Source organism: Rhopalosiphum maidis, chromosome 1, assembly GCF_003676215.2.
Source record: "Rhopalosiphum maidis isolate BTI-1 chromosome 1, ASM367621v3, whole genome shotgun sequence".
In the NCBI taxonomy this organism is placed as follows: domain Eukaryota; kingdom Metazoa; phylum Arthropoda; class Insecta; order Hemiptera; family Aphididae; genus Rhopalosiphum; species Rhopalosiphum maidis.
Window position 1 is genome coordinate 90,088,567 of NC_040877.1, and position 21,490 is coordinate 90,110,056.

The 21,490-nt window shown below is 32.2% G+C and overlaps 1 protein-coding gene across 1 annotated transcript in view; it reads left to right on the forward strand.

The window, feature by feature from the left end:
• Positions 1–21,490, forward strand: part of LOC113550957 — a 40,056-nt gene that overhangs the window by 11,627 nt on the left and 6,939 nt on the right. Inside the window, exons 2-6 of the mRNA XM_026952929.1 lie at positions 15,332–15,564; positions 17,432–17,604; positions 17,685–17,873; positions 17,937–18,230; positions 19,787–20,909. Of these exons, the coding sequence (XP_026808730.1) occupies positions 15,332–15,564; positions 17,432–17,604; positions 17,685–17,873; positions 17,937–18,230; positions 19,787–20,909 (2,012 nt within the window). The remainder of the gene's footprint in view (positions 1–15,331; positions 15,565–17,431; positions 17,605–17,684; positions 17,874–17,936; positions 18,231–19,786; positions 20,910–21,490) is intronic.

Here is a 21,490-nt window from a genome sequence, read left to right on the forward strand (position 1 = left end):
TTTATATAATACATGAGATATATAGTATAATAATTGGTCACGTAAGCGATACTGTAATATTTTCTTATTCGATTGGGTCAAAAATGTTATTCCACATTCCCACCATACGACCGACCCGACAATGTACGTAAACGGTTTTTTGTGTTTATTATTATATAAAAATATGTTCGATTTATATATATATATATACAATATATTTTATATGTATCGAGCGCATTGGTCGTAATTTACTATACAGATTTAAAGTCGATCTTTGTCATATAATACGCACCATATACTCTATATAGTATAGACGTATAGTACATTCTTTACAAAACACATTACTACTTTAGAATACGTAATATCAGAAAAATATCCAATACGATATTTATTATATGTAAGATAATAATAAAAGAAAAACCAAACGCCTATAGTTTGTACCTTTATAGTATATTCGAAGAGAACTGATAAATAAATCGGAGTGCGCACCATGAGTCTGCATTGAAAATACTCAAAACATTGTGCGCACATATAACACCTGCAGTATTTGTATCCGCAATACGGAAAATATGCGTACATACGCTACATCAATGGCCCGACAGGACGTCTCGGTACATACGATTATGTACCTTATTTATACATTATACGCACCTACATAACTATATTTTTCGTATAAATATGTTCAACACTAACTTAATTCGAAAAACTTTTTAAATCGTAGGTATACCGCGGTTCACCGTTCGTACAGACACTATTACACTACCACAGTAGTGATTAAAACCGTGCAGACCGTTTATATTATAATATACAATAGTTACACGTCATGCAATTGCTCAAAATGAGAAAGACGAAGGCCTATTTTTTCGTGATTTCTTTAAGTCACGTTTTTTTTTTGTTTTTATTATTATTATATTAATACGTAGAGAAAAAATAATATGTCTTCTTGACGAATTCTTTCAATTAATTTTTCAACGAGTAATGACAAAAAAAAATATTATCTAGTGGTTTTCAATTCCGTACACTTTATATACACGTACAAAATACGATGCGTGTGTGCAGGAGGAGATAACATACAGTATACATTCACATCATAATATATAAATATATATATGGGTTTGATACCTACATATTATACTGTCACATACGGTGACAAATTAAATTCACGCACGAGAACCAGTTTTCATTGAGTTCTGGTCAAAATGAGTTAGCAGAAATGCTTTTATCCGAATTGATTTATATTATTATAAATAAAATAATAATATAACGCGTTTTAACGGCATGGGTGTGTATAGTATAGTGTATATATTATTACATATTATGCCACTGTGCGTGTGTCTGCACAGATCGGTTCCGTTGCTATGAAATACGCGCGGCATTTCCGCCAAAAAGTTTAATTTTTACGACCGGGCAGGGTCGTCCGTCCGGAAGTCCAGCCCGAAAATTCGACACGTGAAATTAAACGGGACGAAACACGCGCGATGCACAACAGAATAATTATGAAATGCGCTCGACGACAATAGCGCATTAAATCGTAATACAATTGGGATCAACGTGTGTATTAAAGTGCGTATTACACACACTCTCACACACGATGACACGTCATTCATGACCGATCGCTGTAGTACCCTCCAACCCCAAACACATGGCATCGTAAAATCAGTACCCAGGTGACGTGTACACGTACTGTGCATATATGCGCATATATATTTATATACATACCGCGTACACCACGGTTCGGGGGTACACCTTTACACGGTTGGAGGGTTGTTTGGTTCGGCCCCGATACGTTACGAGAGAACAATAACACGTAACGATCGAGCCGAGGTTCGGGGGCCAAAAAAAAAATTATCAGGGGGGGTACTAGCACTTGTGCAGCGTGCGTGCGATTTATATATAATACTGGGATGTCGATGGGGAGGCGCGGCCGCGAGAGATAATTCGTGATGCGAATTGTTAGGAGTTTGTTTTTTTTTTATATAAATCGAGTGTTCGCTGCCAATACGACGTGTATATACACACGCGTATGTACACTATATATAGGTAGAACACATGTACACTACCCATATAATATAACTTACTATATCGCCATACCGCGCCTTCGGTGGTGATCGCAAATTCAAGTGGCGCAAAAATCATAAATCGAGAGGGGACACGTCCGCGCAGTTATACTAGATGTATCTAAGTGCTTGCGGAAAAAAAGGAAAAGGACTATACGGAAATTCGGTTCCCTGTTTCCATCTCGTCCAACAATATATGACATCTGATATATTAATACATTATTATAATAACATAATGTGATATTTAATATAGTTTGTTTCGTATGAACAACCGTTCTCGCTAGAAAGTATTAGAATTAAAAAAAAACGCTATGCCTATAAACAAAACGTATACGTTAACTGCATGATATATACGATTATTATTTTCCCAAGTGTATTCATTTGTTTTAAGTATCAAATTTTATATGATATTATATTTTCATAAAATCATATTACTGTTATATCTTTGAATTAATAATTATCAACAGTATCTATTTTGTTAATAATTAAGAGAATGCTATTATATAATTTACACATAAAAGTATTATTTTAAATCGTATGGTTTACGTATATATATTATGTTAATAATATACTTGTTACTTCTTCTTTACTATAATAATATGATGGTTGCGTGTGAGTTCAAACGCGTTGATTTATTAAATCATTAAAATTATGTTATTTCAAACAGATTATCTTTTACGTTTAGAGTAAATTCTAAAAAGAAAACACATTCCGACATTGTATTCATTCATGCATATTAAAAACAAATTATGTGTTATGACTTCCTTTCATAACCAGCTAAATTTTGAAGTTGTATAAAATAATTGTTCAATATTATTGCCTATTAGCTTAATCATTTGAGAATTATGAACGTAATATTTCAGTTGAATTTATTTAATCATTCCCTAAATATTTTAAATGGCTTATTAATTTTTATCTAAATTCGTATTTAAGACCAAAGATTGTTTTTCTTTTATTATGTGCGAAAACTATCTATCTTAAATTTTATAAATTATTTTTATATAGATAATTATTGTTCGTATGATGAAAAACACGTCTGTTTTATTGAACTATTAACAGTTTTTTTTTCTTTTTGGATCGATTTCGTTATAACAATATACATATATTATATGAGTACATATGCCATTTAACGTCATATAAGATTATGATACAATATGAACAAATGTAAATCATTAGAACCGCTGCCGCCGAACCATAGCACGTGCCGTACTCCTGCTGCCGACCATCTGTCCAGTCTCATATTTTATCACAATATGCCGCCCGTATGTCAAACGATGGCTCTCTTTCTTCTGATCTTACCCACAAAATGAAATATGAATGGGATTCATTTTAATTATTGTATTATTAATATAAAATACAGTCATACGTATATCTTATACGGTTTCAAACATTTTATGGCTATTATTGGTACTTTGAAAAAACAATATCAAACCGCAGTCGCAATGAATCTAAAGTTATATAATTTGTTTTTGAGAGATCAGCTATTTCATTTAAAAGACAGCGAAACATTCCGGGAATGCTAAACTTCTTTGAATAAAAGCGTTTTACAATAACGCGTACGACTGTACAATACTGTATACTATATAGACGTCTAGACAAATAAAAAAAAACCAGCTTCTTAGTTTTTGCCATGTTAGAGCGTTGTTCTACACGGTTATAAATACGTCTTACATAATAAAAAGAAGATTGTTATTAATCAAAATCCGTCGAATTCGTCCCGTTGTAAACGGGAAACGATACGAATTTGTTATTAAATTAAGCAAATGTGTATACACCATGCACACTATAATAATATATTATAAAAGTTATCATTATATATTCAAAGCGCATTTTGTCCATCCGTTGCTGTAATACTAACGAGTGATGACTCTGCTGCAGCTGTCTGTCTAGATATTCTCATTTTAGTTTCCTTCGTGTTCTCAGGACAAAAAATATTTTTTGTTTATTTTTTTTTTATTGACTTAATTGTTTCAATAGCATTAAGTGTTTTTATAATATAAACAAAATGTAGATTTCATGGTTTTGTTTAGTACCGGGGGCGGAGCCAAAGTAGAACCGTCGAAGCAATACTCCCCTGTAAATTCCAGAAATCTTTAATAAATCGTTCAATTATTATTGAAACCACACTGATATATTTTTATCGAAACTATTATAACAATGTATTTAATTTTGTCATCAACAATATTACAGAAGACAAGACTGCAATAATTCGACCATCATTTAGGGTGCCAGCATCCCCGTGAATTAGTTGTAATGTTAGTACTTATACTATAGACTTGTAAAAATAAGAAATAAAACCTCGGTCACATTTATTCTCCGGAGTAAGACATGTCATCTTCACCCTGATAATCTAAATGATGTCTTCCGCGCCTAAAAAGTCTTGAAGTTTCGTGTTTATCTATAGGTACGACTGTACGCGATTTCTACCGCAGATTCGTGTTCAAAAGTCCTGTTCAATGTTCGACTATACGGCGTCGTTTGTTAAAATTTGTACACACATAACATGTCGTCCACTTCGCGTATAATAATAATGTAACGACGTAGAGCGCCATGGGCGAAAAGTAGTGACACTACGGACTAATGCGTGACGCCGCGCCGTCTCAAAATTAGAGGCGGTTCGTGACTGTCAAACACTATATCCTTGACGTTTCTACTTGGAAACACCTTTGTTTGTTTTTTTCCGTTTTCATTTTTGTCTTCGAGGACTTAATATTTTTTTGACGTATTATACTAATTTTGCTTTCCTATTCGCTTTGGTATATGGGGCAGAGTTTATATAGATCTGTTGCCCGGTTTTACGGCCGCCTGCTATTTTAATTTTTGCATTTAAAGCATACCCAACAGTATTGAAACAGCACAATAGCTATTGTATAATATAGGCACGCATACAATACTTACGCGTCACCATTGCTGCGGCTGCTGTTAGTGTTGATCAGATTATTTTTTATTGTTGTTTATAACACTTGTAATAAAACATAAAGCATTATATACGCGTACATCGTATTTTTCGCGTGGAATATCTACGTATTTTATACCCCGTAGTAATAATAAATAATGAAATAACAGCATAATGAACAAACACGCATTGAAATAAACAAATCGTAGCGGTCTTATTTTCCTCAGCCCAACGTTATATAATATTAATAAATTATTATGGGCAAAATACCTCCTCGCTCTCATATAGAAGTATATATATTGTAAACCACGAGTTCCACGCACTTACTCACACGCGCGTGCACACACTCACGTGTATAATATTGTTATGATTATCACGTTTGTTTGCTCAACATCCCGCGGGCCACCACCGAATAGCCCTTAATATGTTGTTGTATGTGGTTTTCGCGTGTAGACGGGTGTATGAAAAACGTATATCACACGTGACAGTCGAGTTTTTTAGCTTTCGCGATTCCCCGTGATTCGATCGAGAAATTTCGGTTTGTCATTGTGTGTATTATATTATTTTACTACATTATGACGACGTGCGTGTTGATATCGTACAATATGTACGTCGGTATGGAATAACTTTTTTGAACTATTCAAAAAACAATAACGCACTATTGATTATTTTCGTCTGTTGTTAATTTTTTTTTTTTTAACTTACAGCAATATTATTACGGTATAATAAATTACACAATTAAATGAGAAAATATTTACTGTACACAGACCATATTTATTAATCATTCGATTTCCTGCACAAAATACACTCGAATTCAGCACCCCGGATCGATTCGTTTCGCCATTCTTTTCTCGTATTGTTTGTTTCCTTATTTTCACTTGTTGTTTTTATTGTAAATTTGCAAATAATTGTGCAAAAAAAAGTAACAATAATAATCAATTCATCAGCTATGGATCAGGTATTGTCAACAAAACGGGCGGTTCAAAAATTAAAAATTACCAAAACATATTATTCGAATACACAATAAATATTTATAGAAACGAAGACATTTTTTTCAAAATAAACATTTGACATTCTTTTGTTTGCATTTACATCGGTATGTAGCTATGTTCTATGATAACAGTGAAACGTCGGACGTATTTCTGACACCGTCTATACAATAGTAATAATAATATATCCATAAGTATGTATTTATTTATTTGACTAGAAGTTACCTACTTTATGGTTTATACGCTATTGAATAGAAAACATCGAGTGCGCTTACAATAATAATAATATTATTTAGAAGTCAACACATATTAATGTCTCTCGTGAATCTTGGCATACAGGAATAGGAGTAAAATCACAAACGTCTTTATCTCAATCAGCCGTGTTTCAGTATAACAGGATATAATGTAGCAATAAATTTTCAAATATCGATTTAACTCATCGGGTCAGCCGCAAAAGTACATAATTTCGTACCAATCATATACTATTATTATACTAATGTTTAAGAACACTTCACGAAAACTTAGATTTTGCGTGTAACTATTATTATGCCGTACTTATATGTATATAATATAATATACCTTCGCCCTTCATTAATCATAATTATTTACTACTTTAAAATCTAATATCTGTCTGGCTGTTTTAGAGATATTAACATAATAATATACCACACCACATTGTACATTGCAAGACAATATTATATAATATATAGGTAATAAGCAAGTTTATATTATGCGGTGTTCGTCCGCCACATCGTAACCATGGTTCCGGTATAGTCGGTAAAGATGACATTGCGCAAATTAAACCGTGACACGTGTATAAAACGCACATAACATGTAATTTGGTTCAATTAGCCGTATAACCCGGTCGTCGATAATTTGTCAGTCTCCGTGGGTGTATTTTAATTTTGGCCACTTAATTAGCCATCCATCTACGTGGCGTTGGCATCACACGTAATAAACAACTTCGATGGAGTCTTACACATAACACAATATAAGAACACACAATACACACACGCCAGCGTACCATAAGTGCTTATATATAATTGTCATATTTTATATTATTATACTATTGCTATTACTATTGACTTACGGTTCATCGTCCATGCTAGGTATATGCACCACGTAAATACATCGTCTGCCGGGAAAAAATAAACGGCATAAAAAGCTGCTTTACCCACAATACGATTGTATTCGGTCGGATTTATTATTATTATTAGTAATAGTAAAGTAGTAATATCGGCTTCGGATGACGCGAGCACAAGAATCTCGTTTAATTGGTTCCGTGTAAGAAGAGCGGGTACGCAGTTATTTTACGACCGACCGGTAAACTCTGCTTGTATATATATATATATATTTATATGTATAGAGGGACAGGCCTATATTGGTATGTATGTATAATGTATATATATATATACAGAAGTGTTGAATACCTATTGAAAAGCGGTGGACGTGGAGAGCCCACACGATCGAATGGGAATCACGTTTTTTTCCCCCGACCACCTCCGAGAGACGATCGCGTTGTTTCATACACGAATGTATACCGCGTTTCGGTTTTATACCGCTCGTTTACCGATAACATTGCAATATAATATAATACACCAACCGTCTGCGTATTCGTCGTAACGTTTTCGCCAAGAAATTCCTGTATTTATTTCGTCTTGTGCTCGTTTTTGAAGATTTAAAACCGAATTTTAACGAACATGTGTTTAATGCCCATTGGTCAAATGTGAATAAGTACCTATTATATTATAGTACGCGCGATTATGTGGCTAGACCTTGAAACGTCAAAAACAATTTGAATTTAAAGAGTTTGCCCACTCGAACCATCGAGTATAACATACAAAGGACTACAACAGACGTGTGTTTTAACTCGGACAAATGTCGTAAAAATTATCCTCATTATATTTAATATTCTCATATCCATCATTGGTTGTTGATGCGTGGGCTGTAGTCAATTTTATGTAAATATCCACAGTTGACGAACAAATTGGCATTCACGTTTGTGCTTGAAAGAAATGTTGCTACAACTTTAACTAGAACAAAAACCTACAGTTTCGTTTCAAAAAAAAAACCATTCAGATAATCGACAGCTTCACTGTTAAACAAATAATAAAATATAGCTCGGTGTAAATAATAAGGTTCATTTATCCATCGATAACAGCTCTTAACTATATGACATGTCATCATTCATCGTTAGTGCGTGTAGTTCAACTTAATTTCGAATCAATATAAAAGATATAAAAGAATACAGGAATACTATAAATCAGAAAACCAACCAGCGTTAAATACATACACTATATAGATTATTTAGCATTATAGATACCTAATATTAAGTTAAATTAGTGTAATAAGTTTCTTGAATTTTTCAAACACTACTGTATATAATATAATATTTGTATTTTCAAACCGTGTAATAAGACGAGGATTGAATTCTAGTCCCTCCATTGATAAATAAAAAATGTATAAATAATTATTCATCGAGTTAAATATACCGGTCTATTTCGTTTCAAAAGTCAAAAACTGTCTGGAAAGATGACTGTGGTGAAACATCTCTAGGGGGCGTTATTTTTGGAATCCTCGATCGTTTTTCCGTCTCACATTTTATCTTAGACCGCGTGGACGGTAGTGTAGTGGGGATGAATCATTTTTACATCTATATGCACACACAACACACAGATACGTGAGTGCGCGCGCACACGTGTAAGTATCACATTTAGGTTTTACAGTCGCGTAAACCCGGTATTCAATTAGCCCTAAAACCACTCTAACCTCGCCTATAGGGACCGCGATTTATGGATATTGCTTTTCGTCGACTCAAAGCACTGGTTTCATTAACCCTCGTTGATACACTCCTATGGGAAACAATGTCACGGGGATTAAGTCTCGAAGTATACCAATGTATATACTATATACTTAAACTCGTTTTAACGCCTCGACTTTATTACGTGAATGAACGCAAAGAACGCGTAAATCATTCCTGACGTGGATTATTATAAAATCGATCTTTCTAGAAAATAATATAAATTTATATACATATAGTAAAATTCTATGTTCGGAAAACGAGTTTCTTATAAATATATAATATATATATATATATATGTTTATATACTTAGGTATAAATTACATATTTACCAATGAATGTGCCGGTTCGTTTGATTAAAAAACGGTATCTTATTTAATCTTGAGTATTTTTAGCGCAGGACTACAAGAGTCAATCCTCCTCACAGACAAATAGCCAATATTAATTATTACTTATTATTAATATTAATTATCCTTATAACTTATAGTAAATATATAGTATATATATATATATATATATATCTAATTTTTTATTCTAGTCAAGTACAAACAACATATTATATTCATTTATCTTACTCTTAATTACAGTAATAATTACTTTCAAGTTTTAAACTAAACTTGTTTATTATAAAAATGTGTCAAATGTAAAATGTTTAAATAATGTATGCAATAGTACACGAATGGGTACATAAAGCAGACATTCGTATAAATGAAAACGGTAACTTCAATAAAAATGGAATCTATTGGCACACTAAGATACATTGCACTGATACCTGTATTATATTATATGCGTATTACAATTGTCTGTCTAATGTCTACAATACTGTCGTCAGTTACCATTAAATTGTTTTTTTAGTCTTTTATCAAGTAGTATGCTGTGTTTTTTTTAATAAAACTGTAATTTTATTTCTTTTGGTATAGAATACGTCAGGTGAGCTAACCACTATTAATGCATGAATCACATTATGTTTTTAAAAATACTTTGTGGGTACTGGGCCCTGATAAAGTGTAGTCAAGGCATAATTTCGACTGTCATTCCATTATCGAATATATTTTATCATTGTCATTAGTGTTTGAATTATTTGGTCAATATAAAATGGCATATTGCATTCAAATGTTTGATACCATTTATGAACTAAGATTATTTTTAAATTTAATTCTTTCAATAATATTAGTACTTTATTATAATCTTAATGCTGCGAAAATCGGATTTGGCTTTGGAATCTTACAGGTATAACAAATTAAAAATTAAAATAACGAATATATTAATTATATTTAACAGTTGAATTATAATTAGGTACGTAAAGTATATTATATAATCCGTACAAAATAACGGTATTGTACAGTAATAATATACTCGTATTTTAAACTAAAATTTAACAAATAACATTATGAACAATATAAACATATATAAAATTGGATTAGCGTATCAAACACATAGAAAATTATTTTTATGGTTCTGCTAGATAAACCATCCATGCATGATCATAATGACCGATATTAACATAAACATTTTTCATAAGAAAAAATCTTTTATTAATTATTTTAATGGTTTGTGTACTGTAACTTTAAAGTGTGTAATGTAAAAGGATAAACCGTTAACCATACACAATATTTTATTGAAGAATACATAATTAATAAGTGCATAAAGCTAACAATAAATACATTAATACGAAATATTTTAATAAAAAATAAACTTTCAACTTTGATCGTTTCCTTTCCCTCAATAGTAGACTTCCCTTATAACACTGGCGCCAAAATAAACATTAAAACTCGGGATGACATAGTTAATTTTTTTAATATGTTTATTTATATGCTCAAACATGCCAGATCATAAAAAATAGATTTTTTTAGTAATTTGTAAAATTTACTGTATAACTTTAACATCTTACGAGTATTGTGTATATTACCTAAATTTAATAAACCTATTATGAACATTAAATATTCACACAATATACAACCCATTATATTGTTTATTATGTACCTAATTATGGTTTAACGATGTTGATTAATATCAAACAATAGTAATAAGATTAAAACTGATTAGTTTCAGATATATTTTATTTATTTTATGGCACAAGTCGACTTTTATTGCAACAAGTTCAAAAATAATTTTTGTTCAAATAATCTTTCTAATCATAGATAAATGTTATAACTTATATTATGTGGCCATGTGGGTATGAGTATATTATAAGTGTTTATTTTCTGGTGAAGAACAATATTTGTTTTCATTTTCGTAAATACATAAGTTTAAAATAGTATAATGATAAGATTAAATGGTCGACGTTTTTTCCAAATCAAAAAAGTTCCTACCTCAATTAATCATGCGATTAGTGACAATAGTTAATATACAATTATAATACAATTATTGTATTCCTATTTCCTATCAATATTCGCAAACTTTTTGAAATAATATGTAATAAGACATTAGTGTATTACTACAAATAAAAAAACTGGCTTGGCGCATTAACATTATTTCTACAATTTCTATCGCACGCGTCATTTAACTTTTGGCCTACAAAACGCTATCAATACGATAGCGAACGCTCGCTGTACTGACCGCGGGGTTTTCGTGTCGTCTAAAAATAATAATGATTTTACATCTTTTGACTTACATTTCGCGCATTTGATTTGCGCGAGGTCAGTTGATAGGAGTAAAAATAGTTTTGACTCGCGTACGTTGCCAAAAGCGGCTCGACCTCGAATCGTCTTCTCGTGAAGCGCACGTGTTCGATTTCGCGATTCGTGTGTATCGGCAACAACTCATCATGCCGGATTCTTCGTTTGTATAGAAAAATAGATACACCGGAAAAACGAAAACCAGTAACGAAATGCAGAAAACAAATAGTTCATGATATTAAGCCCGCAGCTTTGCAATTATATTCTACGTGTATACCTGGATACTATATTATATATATATATATACATATTATTTGTATAGATATACCTATAGCTATACTTAGACCCCGTTAATAATCGCCACGGTGTGTCGAAATCGTCGGATCGTTTTCCCACGATATTCGGGTGCCTGCGCGACAAAAGGATTACGATTAAGTATATAGACGGAGAGAAGACGTAGACATTATATTTTTCGAAATCGCATCACGTTCGTTTACACACAGACGACGTTTCTTTCCACCGACAATGTCTCTCTCTCTTTCTTTCCCCCCTCTCTTTATCACTCTCTCTCTCTCGTTCTATCTCTATATATCTCTCCTCCCCCCCTGACCCCCGAGAGAGGTTGTCTCTCTCCGTACCCGAGAGTGGTTTGTCTCTATCTCTGGTCTTTCTCGTCAACCGTCGCGTTTGTGATGTCGTGTACCAGCTACGTACAGTATATCTACAACCACACTTACCGGTCGGCCAGAGACGGACCGGTCCCGTTTAGTCCCCGCGACTGTACTGCAGTACCTACATAATATAAGACGTGTACGCTCTGTCCATGCCTTTTATAGACACACACATATGAGAACGTCCGTTGTGCGTGCACCGTAGATGCAAGCGATGACGGCCGCGCCGGTGAGGAGTTCACCGAACCCGCTCCGTATAGTATATAATATATTATAGTTACAGTAGTAATAGCTACAGTACTGTATTATAGTGTAATAGTATATATTATTATTATATATATGCGTATACCCTCTAGTCGTACTATAGTGTCGAGTATAATATGTGATGTATACCTATTACCTATACGTCCTATACCTATATATGCCAACGGCGCGGCGGCGGTCACGTGAAACGATGATGAGATGCAGAGGCGGCGGTGAAGACGCTCGGCCCGCGGGCAAGAGCGGATGCGACATAAACACGTTGGCCCGTTCTGGATAATAATTAATTGAGTTTTTCGGTCAACGATAAATAAAAATACTGAGATGATATTAGTGTCGAGTAACGATGACATTGGCTATATCGTAATACACGTTTTGCAAAACGTAAAATAGGTACCTACATACTATGTTAGATCGATACTTTGTAAAGCTGACTTTTTCTCAAATTATGTCTCACGTCTTGTATTTTAAAATTATCTTTTTGTTGAATTAAAATATTCAAATGACCATTATTAATATACGGTAATTTAGATATTTAGAAACTATGGTCGTTCGAATTATATTTCAATAACTCAACGTTTTCAAAAAAATCATCTGTTTACAATTTTCAACAAAATACTTTTGTTATTCTTGAAAAAAAAAATTTGTACCACTACCTATAAAATAAAAAACGTGATGATGTATTTGAAAATATAATCTTAAAATGAACAAAAAAATCACAATAAATTGAATTATGTGCGCTTATAAGTAATAAGTATACAAAAAGTAATAACAATATTATAAACAATAAGAATGTTTAAAAAATCAATCTAAATTGCTTTAAATTACGACTTATAAATATTATATGCACATTGAATGTGCGTATGATATTTTAGTTTCCGTAAATTATTCTATACGTACATCTCTTTAGATCCCTAAAATAGCCAATGAAATCGGACATGTCATTAGCAAGCTTTCCCATTCTGATAAGCTGCTGAAGATAACGCAAATAATAACGTACGATAAGTATCTATAGTGTCATATACCTGTCTCGTCGTATGATGTAATAAACAATAATCTGATAAATAGAATGTTTTGGCAATAATTATGATAATCGTGTGTAGCACCTCAATTACCTATATTATGAAATTTCAAATTCAATACTTATTATAGGTTTTAAACAACTTTATGAAATATGAAGTATATGTTATATGGTTTACTAACAAAATTGTGTTAAATCACGTAAAATACATTTTATTGTAACAGTCTACGAGACAAGTAATAAAAAATAAATGTTTTGTTCTTATTTATTGTTTTTAATTTTAATCAGTTTTTGCCCGTCACTTTCAGGATTCATTTTTTTTTTATGTTGTTAAGAAAATATACAATTCATGTTATTATACGGTTCATTTAAATTATTTTTATATACATATATTGAATCAGTATATTTTTCAGTTTATTTAAAATGTTGTGACATAATAATTATTGTTCTTGAATTTTTATTTGCACATGGTTAGCCACTTATTCATGCATTGCATAAAAACCTGAAATAATTATATAATATATAATTAACACATCACAAGTTGCATTTTTAAACTAGTTTTATAGACACCAAAATCGTCAGTTTATATATATAATATATAAACGATTACTTTTATTTATGAAGCTATATATATGGTACATGTACATGAAATTATTTAACTTTACAATTACAAGGTAAATGTTTATAATAAAAGCCTCTCTTAAAGCACAATATGCAAATTGACTTTTTAACTATGTATTATTCTTTAAATCAAAAATGCTTGGTATAAAGCATAAATATTGTTTAAAAAATAAAACATAGGTATTTAAATTATTATTGTAGCTTAAGCTTAAAAAAAAATTCTACTATTAATTGGCTATTTGATTTTATTAATATCAACACTTAAATACTGTTTATATATTTAATAATGATTAAATAATCTTATTAATATAACACATACATTTAACACCAAGGAAAATTGTTGTGCCCTAAATTTAAACGATAAGAAATAAAACGAGAAGAATAAAATTGTGACCTTAAAAAAATCTATTTATTATTATTCATTAGCAGATACCTATAGTTAAAATAATTTTTAAAACTATTTTTCTTTTCTATCATTGGTAATAATTATTGAGTTTAGAGGAAGTATGTTTTAGCCATGTATTTTTATTTAATAGTGCATTAATAATAATTCATTCCAATTAGGTAATAATTATTCAACGCGCTTATATTGTAATTTGAATCATTAAAGCATATTTAAAAATAATTATATATTTATAGTTCTTTTACTTATAATTAGGTACATAATATTTACAAAAATGTCATAATATTTGATATTATAACAATAACGTAAGTAAGTAAGTATTTCGAATTTCAATCACTTGAACATTAAATTGCGTTAATATACCGAAAAAATCACAATATTAAGTAAACTTACAACGTTAAAAAATAATATATTATCGATAGAATAGTATTTCATAAATAGGTCTCTGATTTTATCTACCTATCACCTACCTATGCAAAACTAATTACGTTCATAAACATCATGTACTTATAGTCATTGACTTTCACTGGTAGCCACTAGCCATATGTACATTGTACAGCTTGTGAGCTATGATGTATAAATAATAGAAAATAGAAATATTTTCTCTAAACAGATGGTCGTTTGATGATCACGATAAATCGAACGTGCTGTTACAAAGAAAAAAATTGTTGAATACTATTACAAGTAATATGCACGTGTTTCACAACGGAACGAGATTTCAAATGAATTACACCGCGGGTGAAATGGGACTATTGTACTAATATAGTAATCATAATAATTTTAGCTTGATTTAAATTTGCATTTCATGAATCGATTTGCTCGTGAGAGCACATTTTAGTGCATTACATATAAACACTGACCTTGATAAAGAAACGTATTGTTATCTCAAATATTAAATTATATAGGTAGGGCCGTATGTGTAATGTGATGATTGTGGTAATTCTATAGTACACATCGTTGTACTACGATGTGTCTAATGTTTCTGGTATTATAATAATATGTTTTTTTTTTGCAGCTGAAAGTGACCTGACAGCGTTCAGTCTGAAAACAGAACATTTTAAGAGTAAGCAAGTAGAGAACAAAAATTTATTGTTGGCGGAAAATAGACCTATTTGGGTTAAAAGGCTCTACGATCAAGCCGGAGTACCGAGTAAAGTATATGCCAATAAACCTCACGTCCATAGATTATCAAGAAGGAAACGATCACTGGACGACATTCTTTTACCTGACGACATAGAACTGAGAAAGGTCCGTTATTTAATATTATTCATATTATTTGTACGTTTGGATAATAATTATAGTGTTTTTTTTTTACTCTAAACCTTATTTATAACTTTATAAGTATTTTATAGGTATCTACTAATATAATATAATTAGTAACAACAATAACTGAACGTAATATAAAACTGTACATATTTTGTACGACATTCAGATATAATACATATTTTAATTATTCAAAAAAATAACGTCGATATCCATTAATACAATAATATTTTTATTATACAAAGCATTTAACGACATCAAACGGTTTAACTCAGTTCGATTTAACCGCAATAAAATCATTTTATATTACACGCATTAGTAACTTTCAAACATACATAGGTATCTACAAATACTTGTATGTTCATAATGGTCGTTTCTATATTAATGATAAGATCAAAATTCATATCACGGAGTACGACCGTTATTCCAACATCCTATGCGAGTTTTCGGCACAATTATTAATATTTTAAGCGTTAATATAAACAAATAAAATGACGATTTTCTTAAATTCTACCAGATCACGTATATATAATATACAAATATACATATATAATATATTAAAATTATATACGTATATACACTATACAGCAATAAAGGGTCTGACTTGTTGAGATGACTAAAGCCTGTGTGAATTTAATTATTCGACGGATATTAAATGTGTTTTATGACGCAAACGGTTTTGTTACACGCTAGCAGTACGAAAAAAATATTTAAAAAAATATAAACTTAAGTAAGAGGAATAGATTAATTAAAACCGGATGCAACAGGTGTGTTAAGCATGGGTAGTTGCAGTAATAATCTTATCGACAAAAATTAAACATTATATTTTAAGAATAACAATTTAGTTCAACCATTATTCTTTATACAATTTTTCGTTCACTTATTTTTATAAAAAAATCCGATAAATGTAAATACGAGTATATATTATATGCATCTATAAATTGAACTCATTGTAGAGAATTTTAATGTTTGTTGGTATATATTTTAAAGCTAAAAAATCACATCCATTATAAGTATAAGCAATTAAAAATTAATAATTTTATAAAAAAAAAATACTTAAACATACAATTTATATTATTTTATATTCTATAGTACACTAAAGTCAGAAATAAGAGTAGATAGGCATTAATACCTATTTATTTTACATACCAGCTGGTGATCCAAATATGTTATAATGTATTCCATTGTATTAATTGAATCAAATTAATTCACATTAAAAAAAAAGTGTGTATAAACATTATAATTGTCCTAGTTTCTCTGTTACCTTTATTAAACTTGTTATTTTTTTTTTTTACTGGTTGAAACTAATACGAGTAAAAAAAATTTAAATAGGTAGTCATTTCATTTTTAAAATAAAATTCCCATATAGCGAGAAAGTTATATTATACTCGAACCTGCCCTTGAATCATCTGAATACTCATACAGTGTTTCATTAGAAGACAAACGTTACAGACTATTCTCAATTGTACCGGTCAAGGTTGCATTTGTGTTGTTACTGTTGTTAGATGTACAAAACAATATATTCATTCGATTTAGACACCGACCATGTGTATGCCGTTAGATTTACTTTAAGTACCTACACGTACATAAAAGTATTTGATATTTTATTATTCTATATAAACAACATTAATTATTTTAAATGTTTATAATAAAAAATTATGTACGTATAAGAATATTTAAAAAATATATAAACAGTGGTACGTACTCATACGTGACACATTGCAATACTAAAATAAAAAGTGTCCACTTATATTTATATATTGTATTATATTATATGCATTTAATAATAAATTATAGCTGTCCGTATCATTATTGAATTAAATTAAATTTTGATTTTAACTATACATTATAGCCTGCGGCAATCACCAATCTTCGACCATGGACATCAGAAGAAGTTCTTGGGGATATAACTGTGGCCCCAGATTGTTCATCAAGAATACCTAGAGATCCAAGTCCGGTTTCAGAAGATCAAATTGATCACAAGCTGCCTTCGCCCGAAGAACAGCAACATGTCATCGCACTAAAGTAAGTGATAATATTTTATGCTCTGATAATATACAATCGGAATATCCCAAACTCTCATAAACGAAATTTATTTGTATTAGATTCCCGCCGCAAATAGTCGAAGTTGACGTATCCGGCAGGAGTTTTAATCGTATGAGCGCGCTTAGGAGATCTCTGCAGAACGTTGAATACGAAACGTCTGTTAGACGACGAAAGAGCAAAAGACCCAGAGGCAAGAGGAGGAATACGATTGCTGGAACTGATCAAAAAGAATTAGAAGCCGTTATTGGGTACTATAACTACATTTAATCTAAATCTTGAACGTGTAAATAATATATTTCTTTTATTTTTAGTTCTTTATCTGATAGTAATAAAGACTCTGATGACATCGTGTCCAGCAGCACGACTGTTGTGGTGACCGAGAAAAAATCAAACCTTGATATTTTGAAAGATTGGGGAAGAATGAGATTGAAACAACTTAAAAATATAGAAACGACATCTTCGGCATCAGTCAAGCTTAGAGATAAAGGAAGAGTTGGATTGGCTAGAAGAAAATGGGATAAGGACGAACCAGTGCATTCTTCATCTGGAAATTGGTCAGCAAGTTCAGAGAGTGGACAGTCTACTTCGACTAGTCACATACCAAGGTATGATTTATGAATTCAAAACATAATTTTATTAAATAATAACATAAATAACTACATAAATTAAAAGGCATAAATATTTACATTTTTTTTTTTTAAATAATCAAAAAATAAACTATTTTAATAACGTTTACTATAAAAATTACAATGATATTGAAAATATTTAAAAACAAGTTTTTGAAATCCTTACAGGGTTAGGTTTCAATCTTAACTATACATATTATGTATAAGTAGGTACGTAAATTAAATAAATATTATGTATTTTTTGAGTATTTAATTTTATGTTAAAATAACACTAATAAGAAATGCAAACGAAGACATATATATGTTTTAAATAATACTAAAATCACAATATATCCGATTAGTATACAAATAATCTTACATAACCAGGCACATTCACATAAAACCATTATATTTTTAAATGTCAGTACGTTTAATGTTTACATACTAAGCATAGACTAGAGATAAGACACCCCACTGTATAAATGTTCATACATTTCAAATACAAAAAAAAAAAGATTTATGTGAAAAGAAAATATTTCGATATATTTTTTTTTAATGTTAAAAACCATTAGTAGCTGTGTTATATTTTACAATAAAAAAATTATCATTGATAATTAACAGGCATTTTTAAAAACCTATTGTAAATGTATTTTTATGTGCCTATTTTATATACTATAAACTAATATAAAATATAATAGGTAATTATGTACGTTTATAGATTATACAGATCAAATAAGTCTACATATTAACTAAACCAGTGATTCCTAATCGTTTAAAAGTGAACAGCATCAAATTAGATTCTAAAATACAACGCCAAATAACTGTTTCTGTATACGTACAATAATAATAAACGCATAAGGACTGATAAATGGTTACACTAAGATGATCAAAAATCACAGATTGAGAATAACTACCCTAAACCAATTTAGATTTGTTAAAAACAGAATACGCACGAGTAATAATAATACAATAAGAAATTTAACCAATCTGTAACTTACTATTTTAATATAATATTATAAAATACATACCCAGCTTTAAACTGGTACTGCAAGATCAATTAGAACTGTTCATTCATGAAACCCACATACATTATATTGTTTATAAATTTAAAAAATGTTATCATGAAATTAAAATTTTTTTCTTCAGGTGTAGGTACTTATAAATGTAAAAAAAAATAACAAATCGAAAAAATATTAATTAAAGAATTAAATTTCAACAAAGTGTACCAATGAATGGTTCTGTAAATGAATGCTAAAGATTATATATTATAATATCAAGAAACTGGGATGAGAGGACGATCAATGGTTAAAGTAAATAATTAAATACAATAAATCAAAATAATAATAATAATTAGCTTATTAGGGTACTGTTATAAAAATACGATGAGCGGTAAAGTAAACATTTGATATTGAACGATTTTTGAATAATATTAATGATGATAATATAATAATAATAATAATGCAATATGATATTATACTAAAAAAGACCACCATGATACATTATGATTATTGTGATACACCAATAATATTAAAATACGACCGTATGTGCATTTTCAGGTCTAGCGTTAGCAGTTGCAGCGGAAGTACGAAACCGACGTACCACGGTGGAAGTTCGGTGACTAGCGACGAAGGCGAAACCGGTTCCACGTATTCGTGCGACACCGAGGGCTACTACACGTCGTTCCACGTGGACAGCGGTCTTAAGACGCTCAGGGAAGAAGACCCGCCGCAGCCGATGTCCGCGTTGCACTCCACGTCTGCGCTCACGCCCAGTTTCCAGTCGTCGTCGGCCGAGAGCGAGTACGACGTTTTCGGACGGGGCAGCACGTCAACCACGGCGAGTTCGGCCGGTACCGTGTGCACGTCGTTGATGGTGTCGCCGCCCAACGTGCCGGAAAGGGGTGGCAGCAAGCTGTCGGAACGGTCGGCGGACGTCGCTTACGGCGGCTCGCTGCCCGACCGGAACATCGCGCACAGCCCGAGAGACCCGATGGCGTTGTACGACAAGTCGAAAACGGCCCCGTCCCGGCTGACCAAAGAGAACGTGACCAGGTACAAAGAGGAGGGGTTGATGATCGACGTCAAGCCCAGGCCGTGCCTGGAACACTGCGGCGGCGACTCGCCGGACAGCGGGCACAACACGTGCAGTTCGCCCGTGGACTCGGTGACCAACCCGTCCGTCGACCTGGAGATGTCCGAGTGTTCCGACCTGGAAGGCGTCGACCGGGTGGAGAGGCTACGAGTCAAGACCACCATCAACACCAGCCGCATACCGTCGATGTGCGTCATCACGCCGCCTATCAGCGACGACGAGGTGAGCCTGAAGACGACCGCCGTGAGAGCGATCATGTCGGACGCCGACGATTACGGCGAGTACGTGACGCTGGCGCACTACGCGATACCCGAACCGGTGACACCCGTTGTCGAGCATCCGGAACAGGCGCTGTGCAAGGGATTCGTGCACTTGGACGAGTTGCCCGCCGTCGGTACGTCTGAACGGCAGAAACCCGCGGGCGCCCGGGTCACGCTGAACGCCGAGGGCCGAGTCATATACACGTCGGACAGCTTGAAGCGCCGGAAGAAGACGCACACGGTCAACACGTTCGAACCCGGTCCGTGCGTGAACGCCAACGTCCGGTTGCTGCCCGTCAACGACCATAGCAACAACGTTTTGTCACAAGTACGCATCCCGCCGCTTCCGGCGTGTCGTCCGTGTGCAATTAAAATAATAATAATATTATGTTACACGGACGGTACAGGCGGCTCATTATTTACACATACACACATTATAATATATAATTATTATTCGTTTAGACGGCATGTAGTTCAGCGCGCGTCGTTTTGGGCCGGAACTCGTTCCGAAAACTTGTAATCAAAATGTTTATATCGTTAATCTTCTAAACTGTCGTACGGTTGTTTCTCGAGAGATAAAATACAACCTATATACGAGTATATTCGTTGAAAAAAAAGTCTTATGCGATTTTGACGAAATGTCTTAGTTACGGTTAAAATGTAAATTATGTACGGGTATGTCCCGTGGTGTCTTTACTCCTTATGCCTAACCTCTTTGCTGTATTGTTTCGTACGCACGAAATCGTTAAGACGAATATTTAGTCGCAGACTATGTCTATTTCTGGTTTGATTTTAGAGATGAAATATTTATATTATAATAAAAACGAAAAACAAATAATATTATTGATGGTATCTTACAGTCAATAGGTTGAGTACGTTTTGAAATATTTAATTTACTAAATTCTTAAG